The following is a 19,188-nucleotide window of genomic DNA, read 5'->3' as shown; positions in this document are numbered from 1 at the left end:
GTGAAACTTGGTCTCAAAAAAAAAAAAAATTACCATTGTGGCCACTTTAAGCATTCACATCGTTGTGCACCCACCCCCATGTCCACCTCCAGAATGGTTTTCATGTTTCCCGACTGAAACTCAGTCCCTGTGAAACACTGACTCCCCCACCCCCGTTCCCTGGAAACCAGCATCCTACTTCCTGTCCCTATGAGTTTGATGACCCTGGGGACTTCATGTAAGAGGAATAGTACAGTGTTTATATGCTGTGCCTGGCTTATTTCACTGAGCATAGCATCCCCAAAGTTCATCTGTATTGTAGCCTGAATTCCCCTCCTTTTCAAGGCTAGATGATATTCCATAATGTAGATGGGCCACATTTTGTTTACTTGTTCATCCATCGACAGACTCTTGGGTGTCCCTGTGTTGTGGCTGTCATGAGTGTGCTGTGCTGGACATGGGTCCCTGCTTTTCATTCTTTGGGCATACACCCAGAAGTGAAGTTGCTGAATCCTATGGCAATTCCATGTTTAGCTTTTGAGAGAGACTGTCAGACTGTCTTTCCCGCAGTGTCTGCACCACTGCGCATTCCCACCAGCAGCGCACAGGTTGCCAGTCTCCTGCATCCTCGTGAACACCTGTTGTTTTCTGATTGATTGTTTTTTATAGTCGCCATCCTAATGGGTGTGAGGGGGTATCTCTCAGTCTTTCACGTCTCTTAATTACTTTTTTTTTTTTGAGATGGAATCTCGCTCTGTTGCCCAGGCTAAGTGTAGTGGCACAATTGGCTCACTGCAACCTCCGCCTCCCGGATTCAAGTGATTCTCCTGCCTCAGCCTCCCAAGTAGCTGGGATTACAGGCGCCCGCCACCATACTCGGCTATTTTTGTAGAAACCGGGTTTTGCCATGTTGTCCAGGCTGGTCTCAAACTCCTGACCTCAAGTGATCCTCCCACCTCCGTCCCCCAGAGTGCTGGGATTACAGGCATGAGCCACCACGCCTGGCCTCTTAATTTCTTTTTTTTTTTTAACTATACTTTTACAACCCCCTGTCTTCTTTTTTTTTTTTTTTTTTGTGACAGAGTCTTACTCTGTCGCCTAGGCTGGAGTGTAGTGGCACAATCTTGGCTCACTGCAAACTCTGCTGCCTGGGTTCAAGCAATTCTCCTGCCTCAGCCTCTGAGTAGCTGGGACTACAGGTGCAAGCCAGCATGCCCAGCTAATTTTGTATTTTTAGTAGAAACGGGGTTTCACCATGTTGGCCAGGCTGGTCTTGAACTCCTGACCTCAGGTGATCCACCAGCCTCAGCCTCCCAAAGTGCTGGGATTATAGGCGTGAGCTACCACACCTGGCCCCAGATGGTTTTATAGTGACACCCAGATGCTGCTTGCCTTTTCCACCATGCTGACATTTGTAGTGACAGTGCAAAAACAATGATGAGCAAAACCACCAGACCCTAAGCATAAATCAAGACACCAAGCCATACTTATCACTGTGTTCTCCACTGCCACATACTCACGACAAGCAAACAAACAAACAATGCCAGCTTATTTTTTAAATTTTTTTTGTTTTGAGGCATGGTCTCGTTCTGTTGCCCAGGCTGGAGTGCAGTGGCGTGATCTCGACTCACTGCAACTGTCTCCCAGGGCTCAAGTGATCCTCCCACTTCAGCCTCCCTCCCAAGCAGCTGGGGCCACAGGTGTACAACACCATGCCCAGCTAATTTTTGTAGTTTTTGTAGAGCTAGGGTTTCACCATGTTGCTCAGGCTGAAAAAAAAAAAAAATGCAATTTCGGCCGGGCATGGTGGCTCATGCCTGTAATCCTAGCACTTTGGGAGGCCGAGGCGGGCAGATCACCTGAGGTCAGGAGTTCGAGACCAGCCTGGCCAACATGGTGAAACCCCGTCTCTACTAAAAATACAAAAAAAATTTGCTGGGCGTGGTCGTGGGCACCTGTAATCCCAGCTACTCGGGAGGCTGAGGCAGGAGAATCACTTGAACCCGGGAGGCGGAGGTTGCAGTGGGCCGAGACTGTGCCATTGCACTCCAGCCTGGGCAACAAGAGTGAAACTTCATCTCAAAAAAAAAAAAAAGAAAAAAAATGCCAATTTCACTCATGAATGTCCTTGACAAAGCAGTAAAAAAAAAAAACTTTATTAAATCTCGACTCTCAAATATACTTCGTTTAGTATTCTGTGTGACGAAATGGGATGTACACATAAAGTACTTGTACTGAACCATGGATTATCTTGAGGAAAAGTACATGTACAGTTGCTTGAGTTGTCAGCAAAACTAGCCACTTTTTCCATGGGGCACCATTTTTGCTTGAAGGAGCAACCACTAGACTATAGTTACTCCCCCTCGGGTGTTTGGTAGGCATTTTCTCCAGTAGGAGCCTGTCTTTTTAAGGAAAACAACTGGTAGTTTCTGACATCAATACTGCAGTTCAAGCTTTCAGGCAAAAAATAGAATTTTGCAAACTCAAATCTGTGACTTCCTAGTACTTAACTTTTCATGGAGCCAGTGATAACATTAACAAATGTAATTTTTTTAATATTGTATGATAAAATATGCCAGCGTTTGGAACATTTGTGTAACTCAAAAAGCAGTATTTTCCAAACGAACTAATGCATCATGTTATAAAATCATACAAGAGTAAAAATCCAAAGTGTAGCCAGGCGCAGTGGCTCATGCCTGTAATCCCAGCATTTTGGGAGACTGAGGTGGGCGGATTGCCTGAACTCAGGAGTTCAAGACCAGCCTGGACAACATGGTGAAACCCTGTCTCTATTAAAAATACAAAAAATTAGGCTGGGCACAGTGGCTCACGCCTGTAATCCCAGCACTTTGGGAGGCCGAGGTGGGTGGATCACGAGGTCAGGAGTTCAAGAGCAGCCTGGCCAAGATGGTGAAACCCCGTCTCTATTAAAAATACAAAAATTAGTCGGGCATGGTGGTGGATGCCTGTAATCCCATCTACTCAGTAGGCTGAGGCAGGGAATTGCTTGAACCTGGGAGTCGGAGGTTGCATTGAGCCAAGATCGTGCCACTGCACTCCAGCCTGGGCGACAGAGCGAGACTCTCTCTCCAAAAATTAAAAAAAAAAATCCAAACTGCAGGATAAACCAGTGGATGTTAATGTAACAGAGCGCAAAAAGTTCGTTGGTTACTTCATGGCAACTAACCTTTCCGAAATTACTGCTTGTTCAGTGGCTCTTGCATGGTATAGTATCAAAGAAGAATATCCACAGATATCTGTAAAAACCATTACAATACCCTTTACTTTTCCAACTATATATCTGTGGGAAGGCAGATTTTCTTTATATACATCAACCAAACAACGTAAAAGGGTAAATAGGGCTGGGCGCGGTGGCTCACGTCTGTAATTCCAGCACTTTGGGAGGCCGAGGCAGGCGGATCACGAGGTCAAGAGATCGAGACCACCCTGGCCAACATGGTGAAACCCCGTCTCTACTAAAAATACAAAAATTAGCTGGGTGTGGTGGCGCTCGCCTGTAGTCCCAGTGACTCGGGAGGCTGAGGCAGGAGAATTGCTCGAACCCAGGAGGTAGAGGTTTCAGTGAGCCAAGGTCGTGCCACTGCACTCCAGCCTGGTGACAGAGCGAGACTCCATCTCAAAAAAAAAAAAAAAAAAAGAAAAGAAAGAAAAGGGTAAATAGGCAGATATGAGGACCGAGCTATAATCTGCTAAGTCAGACATTATGGAGGTTTACAAAAATGTGAAACATCGTTCCTGACTGAAGCACCAGAGGTGGGGAAAAAGACCAATAAAGAAAAAAAAAAAATCAGCTGGTCACAGTGACTCACATCTCTAATCCCAGCACTTTGGGAGGCCAAGATGTGCAGATTGCTTGTGCCCAGGAGTTCAAGCCCAGCCTGGGCAACATGACAAAAACCTGTCTTTACTTAAAAATACAAAAAACATTAGCCTGGCCCGGTGGTGCATACCTGTAGTCCGAGCTACTCAGGAGGCTGAGTTGGGAGAATCGCTTGAGCCCGGGAGGCAGAGGTTGCAGTGAGCTGAAATCACACCACTGCACTCCATCCTGGGCGATAGTATGAGACCCTGTCTCAGAAAAAAAAAAAAAGAAAGAAAAAAAAGTTGGAAAAACCACTGCTGCTCTTCTCAATAAATTGTGGAAAGTGTGTGTGTGGGTGTTTTGTTTGTTTGTTTGTTTGTTTGTTTGTTTGTTTTGAGACAGAGTCTCACTCTGTCGCTAGGATGGAGTGCAGTGACCCTATCTCGGCTCACTGCAACCTCCGCCTCCCGGGTTCAAGCGATGCTCCTGCCTCAGCCTCCTGAGTAGCTGCGACTACAGGCGCGCATCACCACCCATGCCCAGCTAATTTTTGTATTTTTAGTAGAGACGGGGTTTCACCATGTTGGCCATGATGGTCTTGATCTCTTGACCTTGTGATCTGCCCACCTCAGCCTCCCAAAGTGCTGGGATTACAGGCATGAGCCACCACACCCAGCCGGGGTTTTTTTCATAAATGTATGTTAACTTGTAGTGGATTTGTTACTGTTATTCTTAAATTTAACAGAATTTTTAAATGTTCTTAGTATTAATTTCTCACAGAATAAATATGGATATATATATATATAACCCACATTTAAAAAGCCCTTTGGTTTCGTTAATAATTTTTAAGGATAGAAAAGGGTCTTAAGACCAAAGATTTTGATGGCTGGGCACGGTGACTCAGACCTGTAATCCCAACACTTTGGGAGGCCAAGGCGGGAGGATCCCTTGAGCCTAGGAGCTTTAGACTATCCCTGACAAAATAGGGAAACCCATCTCTACAAAAACATTTAAAAATTAGCTAGGCATGGTACTGCGTGCCTGTGGTCCCAGCTGCTCTCCCTAGCTGGAGGTGGGAGGACTTCTTGGGCCCGGGAGGTGGAGGCTGCAGTGAGCCATGATGGCACCACTGTACTCCAGCCTAGGTGACAGAGGGGGACTCGATCTCAAAAGGAAAAAAAGAAAAGAAAACCAAACAGTTCGAGCACTGCTGGCGTGGACAGAAAACATGCCCATCTCTCCACTCTCCGTAATCCACTCTCTCACCTCTTCCGGCTCCTTCTCACATGTCACCTCCTCGAAGCCTTCCCGGCCGTCGGGAGCCTCTTCTCCCATCCTGCGCCTCCTTGCTGCATCCAGCATGTGTCTCCATCCAGCACACCTTGCTCTCTGTCTCCCCGCTATATTCCAGGCGTGGGAGGGGAGGGATTTTCTCTGTTTTGTGTGGGGCTGCCTCCCGGTGCTTAGAACAGAGTAGGTGCTCAGTGCGTATCTGACGAATGCATGAATGAACGAATGAGAGAGATCAGGCAACCCAGGCAGAAGTGGGGCTTAGGCAGGCTGGGCACGGTGGCTCACGCCTGTAATCCCAGCACTTTGGAAGGCCAAGGCCGGGGGATCACGAGGTCAGGAGATCGAGACCATCCTGGCTAACACGGTGAAACCCTATCTCTACTAAAAAATACAAAAAATTAGCCGGGCGAGGTGGCGGGCACCTGTAGTCCCAGCTACTCGGGAGGCTGAGGTAGGAGAATGGCGTGAACCCGGGAGGCGGAGCTTGTAGTGAGCCGAGATCGTGCCACTGCACTCCAGCCTGGGCGACAGAGCGAGACTCCTTCTCAAAAAAAAAAAGAAGTGGGGCTTAGGCGGGAATCAGGGGTTTGGGATCAGCCACGTGAGGTGTGCAGTGTCAGGGAGGCAGCTGGATGGGAGGTGGAGGAGGGGCTGGAGGTGTTGGTGTGGGGGTCCCTGGGATGGGGGCACCATTCACTTGGAGAAGAGGCTGCCGGCCACACCTGGTGTCCCCCCCTGCTGGAGCTTGTGTCTCGTGTAGATGGCAAGTGCCAGGAGCAGGTTGGGTGGCTCGGCCCCAGGAGTAGGGGGTTCCCTGTACCTCGGGGAGCCCAAGCCCCTTTTGAGGGCACTGACGCTCACGCCCCTCGGGTCTTCCAACACCTGCAGCCAACATGGCAGCAGCCTTCGGAGGCTTCCTCTACTTCTTCACCTACATCCCCTACTTCTTCGTGGCCCCTCGGTACAACTGGATGACTCTGAGCCAGAAGCTCTGCTCCTGCCTCCTGTCTAACGTCGCCATGGCAATGGGAGCCCAGCTCATTGGGAAATTTGAGGCGAAAGGTGAGTGTTTGCCTTGTCCAGCCTGTTCTTTCCGAATCAGTAACCTTTGAGAGCACCCAACCACAAGAGCCGCCAGCAGCAAGGCTCCACCTAGGATGGTTAGCAGGCAGTTGGGACCACTGAAGCCAGCAGCATCCGCATACAGCGCTGAGTGTGGGCTGGATAGCTGGACACGGCCCCGGGCGAGGGAAGCCCAGCTCCACGGCACAGCAGGAGGTGATGGGAGCCACAGGGCAGTGGGCTGAAGAAGCCCAAAGCTCGGAGGACAAGAGGGTTGGAGCATCCAGCAGTGTTGGCACCACATACGCATCTGACTGATGGTGGGATCTAAGTCGGTGACCTGAGCCTCTTTCAGTTTTCATTTTTTTTTATTTTAAATATTTTATAGAGATGGGGTCTCACTGCGTTGCCCAGCCTGGTCTCAAACTTTTGACCTCAAGCAATCCTCCTGCCTCAGCCTCCTGAATAGCCAGGATTACAGGCGTGAGCCACCACATCTGGCCTCTTCCAGCTTCCTGAGACATTCAAAATTATTACATCAGAGAGGCTGGGCGTGGTGGCTCACGCCTATAATCCCAGCACTTTGGGAGGCTGAGACCGGTGGATCACGAGGTCAGGAGATCGAGACCATCCTGGCTAACAAGGTGAAACCCTGTCTCTACTAAAAACACAAAAAATTAGCCGGGCGTGGTGGCAGGCGCCTGTAGTCCCAGCAACTCGAGAGGCTGAGGCAGGAGAATGGCGTCAACCCAGGAGGCGGAGCTTGCAGTGAGCCGAGATTGCGCCGCTGCACTCCAGCCTGGGCGACAAGACTCCGTCTCAAAAAAATAAAATAAAATTATTACATCAGAGATCTCAAAGTCTAGGGTTTTGAGGACTTTTTTTTTTTTTTTTGAGACAAGAGTCTCGTTCTGTTTCCCCGGTTTGAGTGCAGTGGTGCGATCTTGGCTCATCTCAACCTCTGCCTCTGGGCTCAAGTGATCATCCCACCTCAGCCTCCCGAGTACCTGGGATCACAGGCATGCACCGCTATGCCCGTCTAATTTTTTTGTATTTTTAGTAGAGAGGGGGTTTTGCCATGTTGGCCAGGCTGGTCTTGAACTCCTGACCTAAAGTGATCTGCCCTCGGCCTCCGAAAGTGCTAGGATTACAGGAGTGAGCCACTGAGGCTGGCTGGGTTTCGAGGACTTTTCATCAACCACTGCTCTTGGTAAAGGGTAGAATTAGCATCTTCCCAGTGCCTCCTGTATTGATTGGTGATGGCAGCAGAGACGCCTAAGAGAGAAACAAGTGATAAATGACAGCATTTTTTTTCTTTTCTTTTTTGTTTTTTGAGACAGGGTCTCGCTGTGTCACCCAGCCTGGAGTGCAGTGGCACCATCACGACTCACTTTTTTTCTTTTCATTTTTTTTTTTTTTTTTTGAGACGGAGTCTCTCACTCTTTCGCCCAGGCTGGAGGGCAGTGGCGCAATCTCGGCTCACTGCAAGCTCCGCCTCCTGGGTTCATGCCATTTTCCTGCCTCAGCCTCCCAAGTAGCTGGGACTACAGGCGCCCGCCACCGTGCCCAGCTAATTTTTTGTATTTTTAGTAGAGACGGGGTTTCACTGTGTTAGCTAGGATGGTCTCGATCTTCTGACCTTGTGATCCGCCCGCCTCGGCCTCCCAAAGTGCTGGGATTACAGGTGTGAGCCGCCCACTTTTTTTCTTAATTTTTATGAAATTAAATTGAGTAAAACACTTCCTTGGTCGACCTTTGGCCTGTGGGCTCTCATTCTGCAAAGCCTGCTGTGGGCACCAAACCTGGTCTGAGCCCCTCCAGTTAGGCCTCCTCCCAACATTGCTGCATTGGGGGTCAAGTCTCCAACACATGAATTTGGGGGGCCCAGTCAAGCCATGGCACCATGCAGTTCCTAGCTGCAGCTTGCCAAGGTCTGCAGAGGTCTGTGGAAGGAGGTGGGAGTGTCCAGCATTGCTTTGTCTTTCATTAGAACGGTTCTCTGCAGTCGGCAGTGTCTTCTGACACTTTAGCTTTTACATATCTGTGTTTCCATGTTTACTCGTGTGTTGATAAAATGTAAACTTTGTTCTTTTGCTTTCTTTTTAACAATTTTTTTTTGGAGATAGGGTCTTACTGCATTGCCCAGGCTGGAGTGCAGTAGCACGATAATAGCTCACTGTAGCCTCGACCTCCCAGGCTCAAGTGATCCTCCCACCTCAGCCTCCTGAGTAGCTGGACTACAGGCACGTGCCAGCACACCCGGCTAATTTGTCTATGTTGCCTAGGCTGGTCTCAAACTCCTGGCCTCAAGCAATCCTCCTGTGTCAGCCTCCCAAAGTGCTGGGATTACAGATGTGAGCCACCACGCCCAGCTAGAGTGAGTGTTGTTAAAACAGACAAATCTCTGGTTGTTTGAAAGTGCAAATTCACCAAAGCTGGAGAGCATTATTTCCATCAGGGTCCTCGGCCGAACAGAGGGTGTTTGGACACACAGATCCCCAGCACTGTCAGGACTGCAATGTTGGCAAACCAGAGAGATGATGAGAAACACGAGCTCCATTAAAGAGAGCTTTACATGTGTTTGAAATATTTCTGTGATTAAAAAAGACTTATGGCCGAGGCAGGAGGAAGGCTTGAGGCTGGAGTTTGAGACCAGCCTGGGCAACATAGCAAGACCCCCATCACTACAAAATTAAAATGTAAAAAAATAGTTATACTAGGCTGGATGGGGTGGCTCACACCTGTAATCCCAGCACTTTGGGAGGCCAGGACGGGTGGATTACTCGAGGTCAGGAGTTCAAGACCCACCTGGCCAACATGGCGAAACCCTGTCTCTACTAAAAATACAAAAATTGGTGGGGCGCGGTGGCTCACGCCTGTAATCTCAGCACTTTGGGAGGCTGAGGTGGGCAGATCATGGGGTCAAGAGATCGAGACCATCCTGGCCAACATGGTGAAACTCCGTCTCTACTAAAAATACAAAAATCTGGGCATGGTGGCGCACACCTGTAGTCCCAGCTACTCAGGAGGCTGAGGCAGGAGAACCGCTTGAACCTGGGAGGTGGAGCCTGCAGCGAGCTAAGATTGTGCCGCTGCACTCCAGCCTGGCAACAGAGTGAGACTCTGTCTAAAAAAAATACAAAAATTAGCCAGGTGTGGTGACATGCTCCCGTAATCCCAGCTACTCCGAAGGCTGAGGCAGAAGAATCATTCAAACCCCAGAGGCAGAGGTTGCAGTGGGCCAAGATTGCACCACTGCACTCCAGCCTGGGTGACAGAGCAAGACTCTATCTCAAAAAAATAAAAAATAATAAATAAATAAAGACTTATACTGGCCGGGTGCAGTGGCTCACACCTGTAATCCTAGCACTTTGGGAGGCCAAGGCGGGTAGGTTGCCGGAGCTCAGGAGTTCGAGACCAGGCTGGGCAACACGGTGAAACCCCATCTCTACTAAAATACAAAAAAATTAGGGCCGGTTGCAGTGGCTCACGCCTGTAATCCCAGCACTTTGGGAGGCCAAGGCAGGCGAATCACAAGGTCAGGAGATCGAGACCACCCTGGCTAACACAGTGAAACCCCGTCTCTACTAAAAATAGAAAAAATTAGCCAGGCACGGTGGTGGGCGCCTGTAGTCCCAGCTGCTCGGGAGGCTGAGGCAGGAGAATGGCGTGAACCCGGGAGGTGGAGCTTGCAGTGAGCCGAGATCGTGCCACTGCACTCCAGCCTGGGAGACAGAGCAAGACTCCGTCTCAAAAAAAAAAAAAAAAAAAAATTAGCCCAGGCATGGCAGCATGCGCCTGTAATCCCAACTACTTGGAAGGCTGAGACAGGAGAATCGCTTGAACCTGGGAGGCAGAGGTTGCAGTGAGCAGAGATCGCAGCACTACACTCCAGCCTGGGCAACAGAGCAAGACTCCATCAAAAAAAAAAAAAAAAAAAAGACTTATGCTAAATGCACATTGACCCACGTTGGCCTTACCGAAATCATAGATGTGGGTGCATATGTACGTGTGTACATATGTGCATATATGTCACAGATTAAATGCAAGCCTGTCTAGTCAGTGAATGAGCTGTTGCTGGTCTGTGACTTAATGATTTTGTAACCTGCGTTTATCTTCCAGGCTTGAAGAAAGCTGTCCAACTTGTTATAAAACCGGGAAGGGAAAAGGCATGCCAACCAAGCAGTGGCCATGCAAGGTCAAATGTGCACACGTGTGCCATCAGGGGCTTCGGGTCCCTGGGCCCCCCAGCCTGCCGGCTTTCGGGCCACTTTCCTGATGTGTCTTCCAGGCATGGGCATCCAGTGGCGAGACCTCCTGAGTCCCGTCAACGTGGACGACGACTTCTGCTTCGGGCAGGTGCTGGGGATGCTGCTGCTGGACTCTGTGCTCTATGGCCTGGTGACCTGGTACATGGAGGCCGTCTTCCCAGGGCAGTTTGGCGTGCCTCAGCCCTGGTACTTCTTCATCATGGTGAGTTCTGATGCCCTGCTCTTGAGCCGCCGCCTCTCTGAGTGCAGAGGTGTCCCCAGTACCTGCTCAGGGACCCCTCCGAGTCCCCAGCATACAGCACCTGCGTGGGGCTGGCACACAGAACCCTGCCCTGTGCACAGGGAGTGGCGTGTCCCCCGAGGGCCCTTGGGACTGGTTCAGAGAGAGAAAGACCCTCCATGCCCAAGAGTAATCCTTCCGCTCCAGAGCCTGAGACAGAGGGGTGCAGAGAACGGGCTGCTCTGGCCCCTCTCTGCAAGACCCACGCACGCAGCCTCTGCTGCCCACCTGCCTCCTCAGTCCTGCCTCCTTTCTTGTGAAAAGTATCTTATTGGGTTTTCTACCTACAAAATCTAGCTTCTTATAAAAATGTTCACATTCGGCCAGGCGTGGTGGCTCACGCCTATAATCCCAGCTCTTTGGGAGGCCAAGGTGGGTGGATCACGAGGTCAGGAGATCAAGACCATCCTGGCTAACAAAGTGAAATCCCATCTCCACTAAAAATAAAAAATAAAAAAAAACTAGCCGGGTGTGGTGGCGGGTGCCTGTAGTCCCAGCTACTCGGGAGGCTGAGGCAGGAGAATGGCATGAACCTGGGAGGTGGAGCTTGCAGTGAGCTGAGATCGCGCCATTGCACTCCAGCCTGGCAACAGAGCAAGAGTCTGTCTCAAAAAAAAAAAAAGAGAAAAAAAGTTCGGATTCCTGAAATCTATAGCTCAGTCCCACTGGTGAGATGAACACTGTTGACATTTGGTATGTACTTTGCTGGGTTTCCTTCTCTACACTTACTGTCATAGAGCACAGATGGATGGACATATAGCATAGTTTCATAAAAATGTGATTGGAGGCCGGGTGTGGTGGCTCACCCCTGTAATCCCAGCACTTTGGGAGGCCAAGATGGGTGGATCACCTGAGGTCAGAAGTTTGAGACCAGCCTGGCCAGCATGGTGAAACCCTGTTTCTACTAAAGAAATACAAAAAAAAAAATTAGCTGGGTGTGGTGGCAGGCGCCTCTAATCCCAGCTACTTGGGAGGCTGAGGCAGGGAGGACTGCTTGAACCCGGAAGGCGGAGGTTGCAGTGAGCTGAGACTGCGCCATTGCACTCCAACCTGGGCGACAGAGCGAGACTCCATCTCAAAAAAAAAAAAAAAAGGGGATCGGGATGGACATAGTCGCTCATCCCTGTAATCCCAGCACTTTGGGAGGCTGAGGTGGAAGGATGACTTGAGGCCAGGAGTTAGAGACCAGCCTGGGCAACATAGTGCAACCCCATCTCTACAAAATAAATAAAAAATTAAAAAAATTAGCCAGGCGGCACATGCCTGTGGTCCCAGCTACTTGAGAGGCTGAGGCAGAAGAATCACTTGAGCCCAGGAGGCTGCAGTGAGCCATGTTCACACCACCACACTCCAACTTTGGTGAAAAAATGAGACCCTGTCTCAAAAAAAAAAAAAAAAAAAGAATCATATTGTAAAAAATGCTTACAAGTTGCTTTTCTTAACCTAACAGTACAACTCAGATATCTTAAATACATATATATGTTTGTCTATTTATAAATATAGTTTTAAACTATTATCTAAACATATTGATGAATGTTGTTATATTTATAAATATATTTCTATCTAAGTATTAGCTTTTTAAGAATCACTGCCGAGACCAGCTCGGTCGGGGAGACCTTAACCCAGCGGCACTAGAGGAATTAAAGACACACACGCAGAAATATAGAGGTGCGAAGTGGGAAATCAGGGGTCTCACAGCCTTCAGAGCTGAGAGCCCTGAACAGAGATTTACCCACATATTTATTAACAGCAAACCAGTCATTAGCATTGTTTCTATAGATATTCCATTAACTAAAAGTATCCCTTAAGGGAAATGAATGGATGGGCCGAATTACTTGCAGCAGGAACACGCCCTTAAGACACAGATCTCTCAGGCTTTTGTTTGCTGCTTAAGAATGCCTTTAAGCGGTTTTCCGCCCTGAGCGGGCCAGCTGTTCCTTGCCCACAACCTTCCAGCTTGGGTGTTATGGCCATTATGGACATGTTACATTGCTGCAGAGATTTTATTTATGGCCAATTTCGGGGCCAGTTTATGGCCAGACTTTGGGGGGCTTGCTCCCAACAAACCACCTTCATTTATGGTGACACACAGTGTTCCATTCTGTGGGCCCATCAACATATACTTAACTGATTCCCTACTGATGGCTAGTTAAGGTCATTTCTTTTTTTTTTTTTTCTTTGATTCGGAGTCTAGCTCTGTGGCCCAGGCTGGAGTCCAGTGGCGTGATCTCAGCTCACTGCACCCTTCACCTCCCAGGTTCAAGTGATTCTCCTGCCTCAGCCTCCTGAGTAGCTGGGATTACAGGCGTGCACCACCACACGCAGCTAATTTTTTTTGTATTTTTATTAGAGATGGGGTTTCACCATGTTGGCCAGGCTGGTCTTGAACTCCTGACCTCAGGTAATCCACCCGCCTCAGCCTCCCAAAGTGCTGGGATTACAGACGTGAGCCACCACCTGCAGCCAAGGCCATTTCTGTTTTCATTCTTTGATTCCACAAGTATTTATCAAGTGTCCACTATTGTAATTCATCAACTGTAAGATGACACTGATCGTTAGAGGGAATGGTTACTTTGTCTATCACTAAGAAAGAAAAATGCCACAGTTACACTATGGCATTTTATAGTTTAAGATGCATTCTGATTTTTTTTTTTTTTTTTTTGAGACGGAGTCTCGCTCTGTCGCCCAGGCTGGAGTGCAGTGTCGCAATCTCGGCTCACTGCAAGCTCCGCCTCCTGGGTTCATGCCATTCTCTTGCCTCAGCCTCCCAAGTAGCTGGGACTACAGGCGCCCGCTACCACGCCCAGCTAATTTTTTTGTATTTTTAGTAGAGACGGAGTTTCACCATGTTAGCCAGGATGGTCTCGATCTCCTGACCTCGTGATTCGCCCGCCTCAGCCTCCCAAAGTGCTGGGATTACAGGCTTGAGCCACCGCACCCAGCCAAGATGCATTCTGATTTTAAAATAACTTTACATATGAGAGCTGTGTCCCTGAGAACCAGTGGAGTGCAGTGTGTGCCAGACGCCGCTCCAGGTACTGGAAGTGCACTGGGCGTGGAGCTGCGGGTGAACGAGTCCCCGCCCCGCAGCTGCCCTGGCGCTGATCCTGCCAAGGCACTGCTTCCACCTTCCCTGGTGCTCTGCCCGCACCACTGTGTCGACTGCCTCCATGTAGGCACCAGGCTGTCCTCGAGGGCACTGTGTGAGGTGTGTGGCTGTGTTCTTACCCCATGCACTGAGGTATTTCTGTGATGGCCACAGGGAAGATGGGAAGAGGCTTCCTCATAGTAGAGGGAGGCATGGCGCCTTCGGCTTCTCTTGCTTACAGTCATGAGCTCATGTGGGGCTTGAGCAAAGAAACAGCCGGGTGGCATGGGGACACAGCTTCCTTTCCATTTTGGCTCCAACATCTCTCTGGACTGGAGCGTTAGATAACTTCTGTCTGTATGAAATTTCATAGCTGACACACTCCCATTCCCCTGTATCGGATCTGAGTTCATCTTCACAAGCCTGTATGTAACCGTTACACCCACTTACCAGGTTAGGAAACTGAGGCTTAGAGCCTTCACAGGGATGAAACAAGTCGGGGCTCTCTGGGGCTGTCCCTGAGCAGCGCCTTCTCTACAGCAGTGCCTCGAAGGCCTGGGACAGAGGCTGCGTGGCTGTGTGCATCTAGTGTGTCTGCTGGTTGTTGCTTTGCTGGTCACAAACACAACAAACTGACAGCTGTCTGCTTCCCTCCCAGCCCTCCTATTGGTGTGGGAAGCCAAGGGCGGTTGCAGGGAAGGAGGAAGAAGACAGTGACCCCGAGAAAGCACTCAGAAACGAGTACTTTGAAGCCGAGCCAGAGGACCTGGTGGCGGGGATCAAGATCAAGCACCTGTCCAAGGTGCCGCCTCCTGTGGGGACAGGGAGGGCCGGGGCTGCCAGGACCATGGGAAGACTTACCAGCACGGCGGTGAGACCTCATAGCCCGTCAGGCGCTCCCTCTGTGCCTTGCTCCCTCCTACCCTGAAGGAGGGCAGGAACCCTCCGCTGCCCTCTAACCAGTTCCCCAGGGCACAGACCACATCTCCAGCTTCTCAGGAAATGCCAGACTCAGCTGTCCAGCAGTGCCTCGGCCTCATGGGCCTCCCAGGGTTGCAGAGACACTGAGGGTGTCTGGGACGTGTTGGGGCTGGGGGAGACCGGAGGGGAGCAGCCAGGAGCAGCATCTGCCCGAAACGTCCCTCCCCTCTGCACACTGATGGTGACGCTAGGCTTGGTTCCTTCTGAGACGGTCGGGCAGGGGAGCAGGAGAGGCCTTGGCCGTGGGCCTCGGGGCTGTGGGTAGCCCAGGGCAGCCTCTGCCTTTCCTGCAGGTGTTCAGGGTGGGAAATAAGGACAGGGCGGCCGTCAGAGACCTGAACCTCAACCTGTACGAGGGACAGATCACCGTCCTGCTGGGCCACAACGGCGCCGGGAAGACCACCACCCTCTCCATGCTCACAGGTGAGGGCCGGGCGCCTCACACCCCTGCCACCGGCAGGCCCCCCTTTAACACCATCTCAGCGCCAGCCCCGCCTCACTCCCTCAATGGGGCTTTCGGGCCTTCCCCAACCACAGCGGCAGGAGATGCACCTCAGCCCTGCAGGCCCAGGGGCACAAGCAGGGACTGCCCACCTCACCGCCTCTGTCCGGGACATGCCGGGGAACCCCCGGGGACCCCTGCCCTCCTCACCGCCTCTGTCCGGGACATGCCGGGGGACCCCAGGGACCCCTGCCCTCCTCACCGCCTCTGTCCGTGAATGCAGGGGGACCCCCCAGGGACCCCTGCCCTCCTCACCGCCTCTGTCCGTGAATGCAGGGGGACCCCTGCCCTCCTCACCGCCTCTGTCCGGGACATGCCGGGGGACCCCCCGGGAACGCTGCCCTCCTCACCGCCTCTGTCCAGGACATGCCGGGGGACCCCAGGGACCCCTGCCCTCCTCACCGCCTCTGTCCGTGAATGCAGGGGGACCCCCCAGGGACCCCTGCCCTCCTCACCGCCTCTGTCCGTGAATGCAGGGGGACCCCTGCCCTCCTCACCGCCTCTGTCCGGGACATGCCGGGGGACCCCCAGGGAATGCTGCCCTCCTCACCGCCTCTGTCCATGAATGCAGGGAGAACCCCAGGGACCCCTGCCCTCCTCGGCGCCTCCGTCCGTGAATACCCAAGCTTGATAGGGTCAGTAAAAACAGAGGCCACGCAGGAGCAGCTCAACCCCATGCTAATTCTGTCACCAAACCCCTCTCTGAGAGCTCTCCCCTGTGCACCACACCTGCTGCTGGCATTTCACTCTGTCTTCCCCAAGCACCAAAGTGTCTGGCAGTGGCACAGGCTGGGACCCAGGGCGGGGGCTGATTGTGGTGACTCTGTGTATGTGTGCCGTGGGTTTCTCCTCCCTGACCAGCTGTGCGTCCCAGTGGCAGGGCTGTTTCCATGCCGCTTCTTTTTCCCACTGGCCCAGCCAAAGCCCACCCCAGTGGGAGTGGGGTTCCGTGCCCTCTCATGGGCAGGGTCCTCAGAGGAAATTAGGGGAGACAGACAGGTGGTGGGGGGTCATTACCCCGGGTGCTGATGAGCAGGATCTTCATGCTGAATGTGGGGTCTCCTGCTGGGCCCCAGGTCTCTTTCCCCCCACCAGTGGACGGGCATACATCAGCGGGTATGAAATTTCCCAGGACATGGTTCAGATCCGGAAGAGCCTGGGCTTGTGCCCACAGCACGACATCCTGTTTGACAACTTGACAGTCGCAGAGCACCTTTATTTCTACGCCCAGGTGAGTTGGGGGCCAGGGGTGTGCAGGGGTGTTTCCACTGATGTGCTCGAGTTTCTGGGGCAGTCTTCCGAGGAGCTAAACTGGAGGAAGGGAGCCAGGAGGGCAGGAGCCAGGGTTCTGAGTCCAGCTACGTCAAGGAGAGGTTCCTCTCACCAGAACCTCGCTGGCCAGGGTCGGCCTCCCGCCAGGAGCCCTGCATCTCCCTGCGTCCCCTGTCGTTGCAGCTGAAGGGCCTGTCACGTCAGAAGTGCCCTGAAGAAGTCAAGCAGATGCTGCACATCATCGGCCTGGAGGACAAGTGGAACTCACGGAGCCGCTTCCTGAGCGGGGGCATGAGGCGCAAGCTCTCCATCGGCATCGCCCTCATCGCAGGCTCCAAGGTGTGGCGGTGGGACTGGAGGCAGTGGGTTCCCCTCCTGCTCGACCTGGGCTGGCCCTTCCGCCATGGCCCGGGCATCTTGGCCCTTGACACCCCAGACAAGGCCATCACCGTCCTTGGAGGACTCAAGCCGGCTCCGCGAACCCCTCGATGGGGCCTACCGCAAGGCCAGCCTGGGCCCGGGGTGTGGCTCTACCAGCGTCGCGAGACTGTGTCTCTCCCTCCAGGTGCTGATACTGGACGAGCCCACCTCGGGCATGGACGCCATCTCCAGGAGGGCCATCTGGGATCTTCTTCAGCGGCAGAAAAGTGACCGCACCATCGTGCTGACCACCCACTTCATGGACGAGGCTGACCTGCTGGGAGACCGCATCGCCATCATGGCCAAGGGGGAGCTGCAGTGCTGCGGGTCCTCGCTGTTCCTCAAGCAGAAATACGGTGAGCGGTGGGGCCAGCCCGCGACAGGGTCGGTGTCCTGGCTGCCGTGCTGAGGGAATGGCTGCTACCTTCATGAAGGGCCCTCAGATCAGGCAGGGGTGGCCTTTTCTAGACTTCCTGTCTGTTGCCTCTGGGTGGAGAGCCCAACCAGGCAGGGGGGCTTGTGAGAGGGAAGAGGCAGGAAATGGAGCTGAAAGTCTCAATTTGGTTAGGATGTGGTTCAGCCATGACCAGAAGAACAGAGGCCAAGCCCAGTGCCACTAGGAGCAGCACTGCCCTTGGAGAGGCCAACACACGCACCAACATGGCAGCTCCCACGTAAGAGCAGCTCACAGCATGGCCAGGGCCAGCAGGGGCTGACAGGATCTGGGCCCAGACCTCTGACTGTACTGTGCAACTATGGCTTACTTTTCAAGGTCACCTCCTGGTCCAGCACGATCTGGGTGTGCCAGCGTCCCCCACATTCCAACAGGGGGTGGAGCAAAGACATAGGAGCCCTCCTCCCCTCAGGACACCCCCCAAGTTCACGTCCCACTTCTGCCCCCTAGTGACTGAGTGGCAACCCAGTGTGGTCAGCAGCAGGCTGGAGGGGATGGCCTTTGTCCTGGGCAGCCACATGCTCAGCCAAGATACCAGGGTTTGTTACCAAGAGGGAGGACAGCAGGCCTTAGGAGATGAGGAACCATCCACCACGGCCTCTGAGAGTTTCACTAGCCACTTCCTGCCCCACTGCCCAGTTGGCAGAGCCATTGTTCTTCCTGGGCCTGGCATCCTTGTCTCTAAAGAGGACATGGGGCCAGGCGTGGTGGCTCACCACCTATAATCCCAGCACTTTGGGAGGCCAAGGCAGGCAGATCACTTGAGGTCAGGAGTTCAAGACCAGCCTGGCCAACATGGTAAAACTCTGTCTCTACTAAAATACAAAAACTTAACCAGGTATGGTGGTGCATGCCTGTAATCCCAGCTACTTGGGGAGGCTGAGGCAGGAGAATAACTACTTGAACCAAGGAGGGAGAAGTTACAGTGAGCTAAGATTGTGCAGCTGCACTCCAGCCTGGGTGACAGAGTGAGACTTGTCTCAAAAAAAAAAAAAGGACATGGAATTCCATCTCCTGCACGGTGACGCTGGGAAAGAGGTGAGATGCATCTCTGATAGTGCCGTGCAGTGCGGTCTTGCAGCCGGTAGCTCTCGCTCCTGCTCCTGCTGACAGTCCCTTCCTGGAACCACACCATAACCATCAGTGTTACCCCACAAGACAGAATCCCTCACACGTGGTCCGTCGCTGCTGATGATATCCTTCCCTGGTGCTTGTATAGCTGGGGGGAGACCCCACCTTCCAGCAGGTGCCCCTGACAGTGCTCAGCACCCTAGATCCCCAGCAGCTCTTCCCAGCAGGAGCGGGAGGTGAGACCCTTGGGACAGCACAGGGAGCTCCAAGACACATTCATTCTGCTTCAGCTGCCTACCTCCGGTTCTCTGGCCTCCTTCCCACCAGCTTGCCTGGTGTGAGCCCTAGAGACCCCGGGGTGGGCATGAAGAGACCTGGGGGATCAGCCAAAGATCTCACACGTGGCCCTGTATTCCAGGTGCCGGCTATCACATGACGCTGGTGAAGGAGCCGCACTGCAATCCGGAAGACATCTCCCAGCTGGTCCACCACCACGTGCCCAACGCCACGCTGGAGAGCAGCGCTGGGGCTGAGCTGTCTTTCATCCTTCCCAGAGAGAGCACGCACAGGTACGCCTCCCAGGGAGGGCACGCACAGGTATACATCCAAGATGGGATCCCCATGGGCCACGAGGGCCTGGTGCTCAGAGGCACCTGCTCTGCCCCTCTCTGGCCTGGCCAGTTGACACTCTT

At 52.5% G+C, this 19,188-nt stretch overlaps 1 protein-coding gene across 2 annotated transcripts in view; it reads left to right on the top strand.

Moving 5' to 3' along the window:
• Positions 1 to 19,188, top strand: part of ABCA3 (ATP binding cassette subfamily A member 3) — a 63,788-nt gene that overhangs the window by 25,223 nt on the left and 19,377 nt on the right. For both annotated transcript variants that reach the window (XM_034940937.3, XM_055100640.2), the window contains exons 11-18: positions 5,984 to 6,157; positions 10,449 to 10,630; positions 14,455 to 14,598; positions 15,071 to 15,200; positions 16,356 to 16,510; positions 16,735 to 16,890; positions 17,117 to 17,327; positions 18,915 to 19,065. In XM_034940937.3, the coding sequence (XP_034796828.3) occupies positions 5,984 to 6,157; positions 10,449 to 10,630; positions 14,455 to 14,598; positions 15,071 to 15,200; positions 16,356 to 16,510; positions 16,735 to 16,890; positions 17,117 to 17,327; positions 18,915 to 19,065 (1,303 nt within the window). The remainder of the gene's footprint in view (positions 1 to 5,983; positions 6,158 to 10,448; positions 10,631 to 14,454; positions 14,599 to 15,070; positions 15,201 to 16,355; positions 16,511 to 16,734; positions 16,891 to 17,116; positions 17,328 to 18,914; positions 19,066 to 19,188) is intronic.

The sequence above is a fragment of the Pan paniscus genome, chromosome 18, assembly GCF_029289425.2.
Source record: "Pan paniscus chromosome 18, NHGRI_mPanPan1-v2.0_pri, whole genome shotgun sequence".
Taxonomy (NCBI): domain Eukaryota; kingdom Metazoa; phylum Chordata; class Mammalia; order Primates; family Hominidae; genus Pan; species Pan paniscus.
This window is presented reverse-complemented; position numbering and strand designations above follow the sequence as displayed.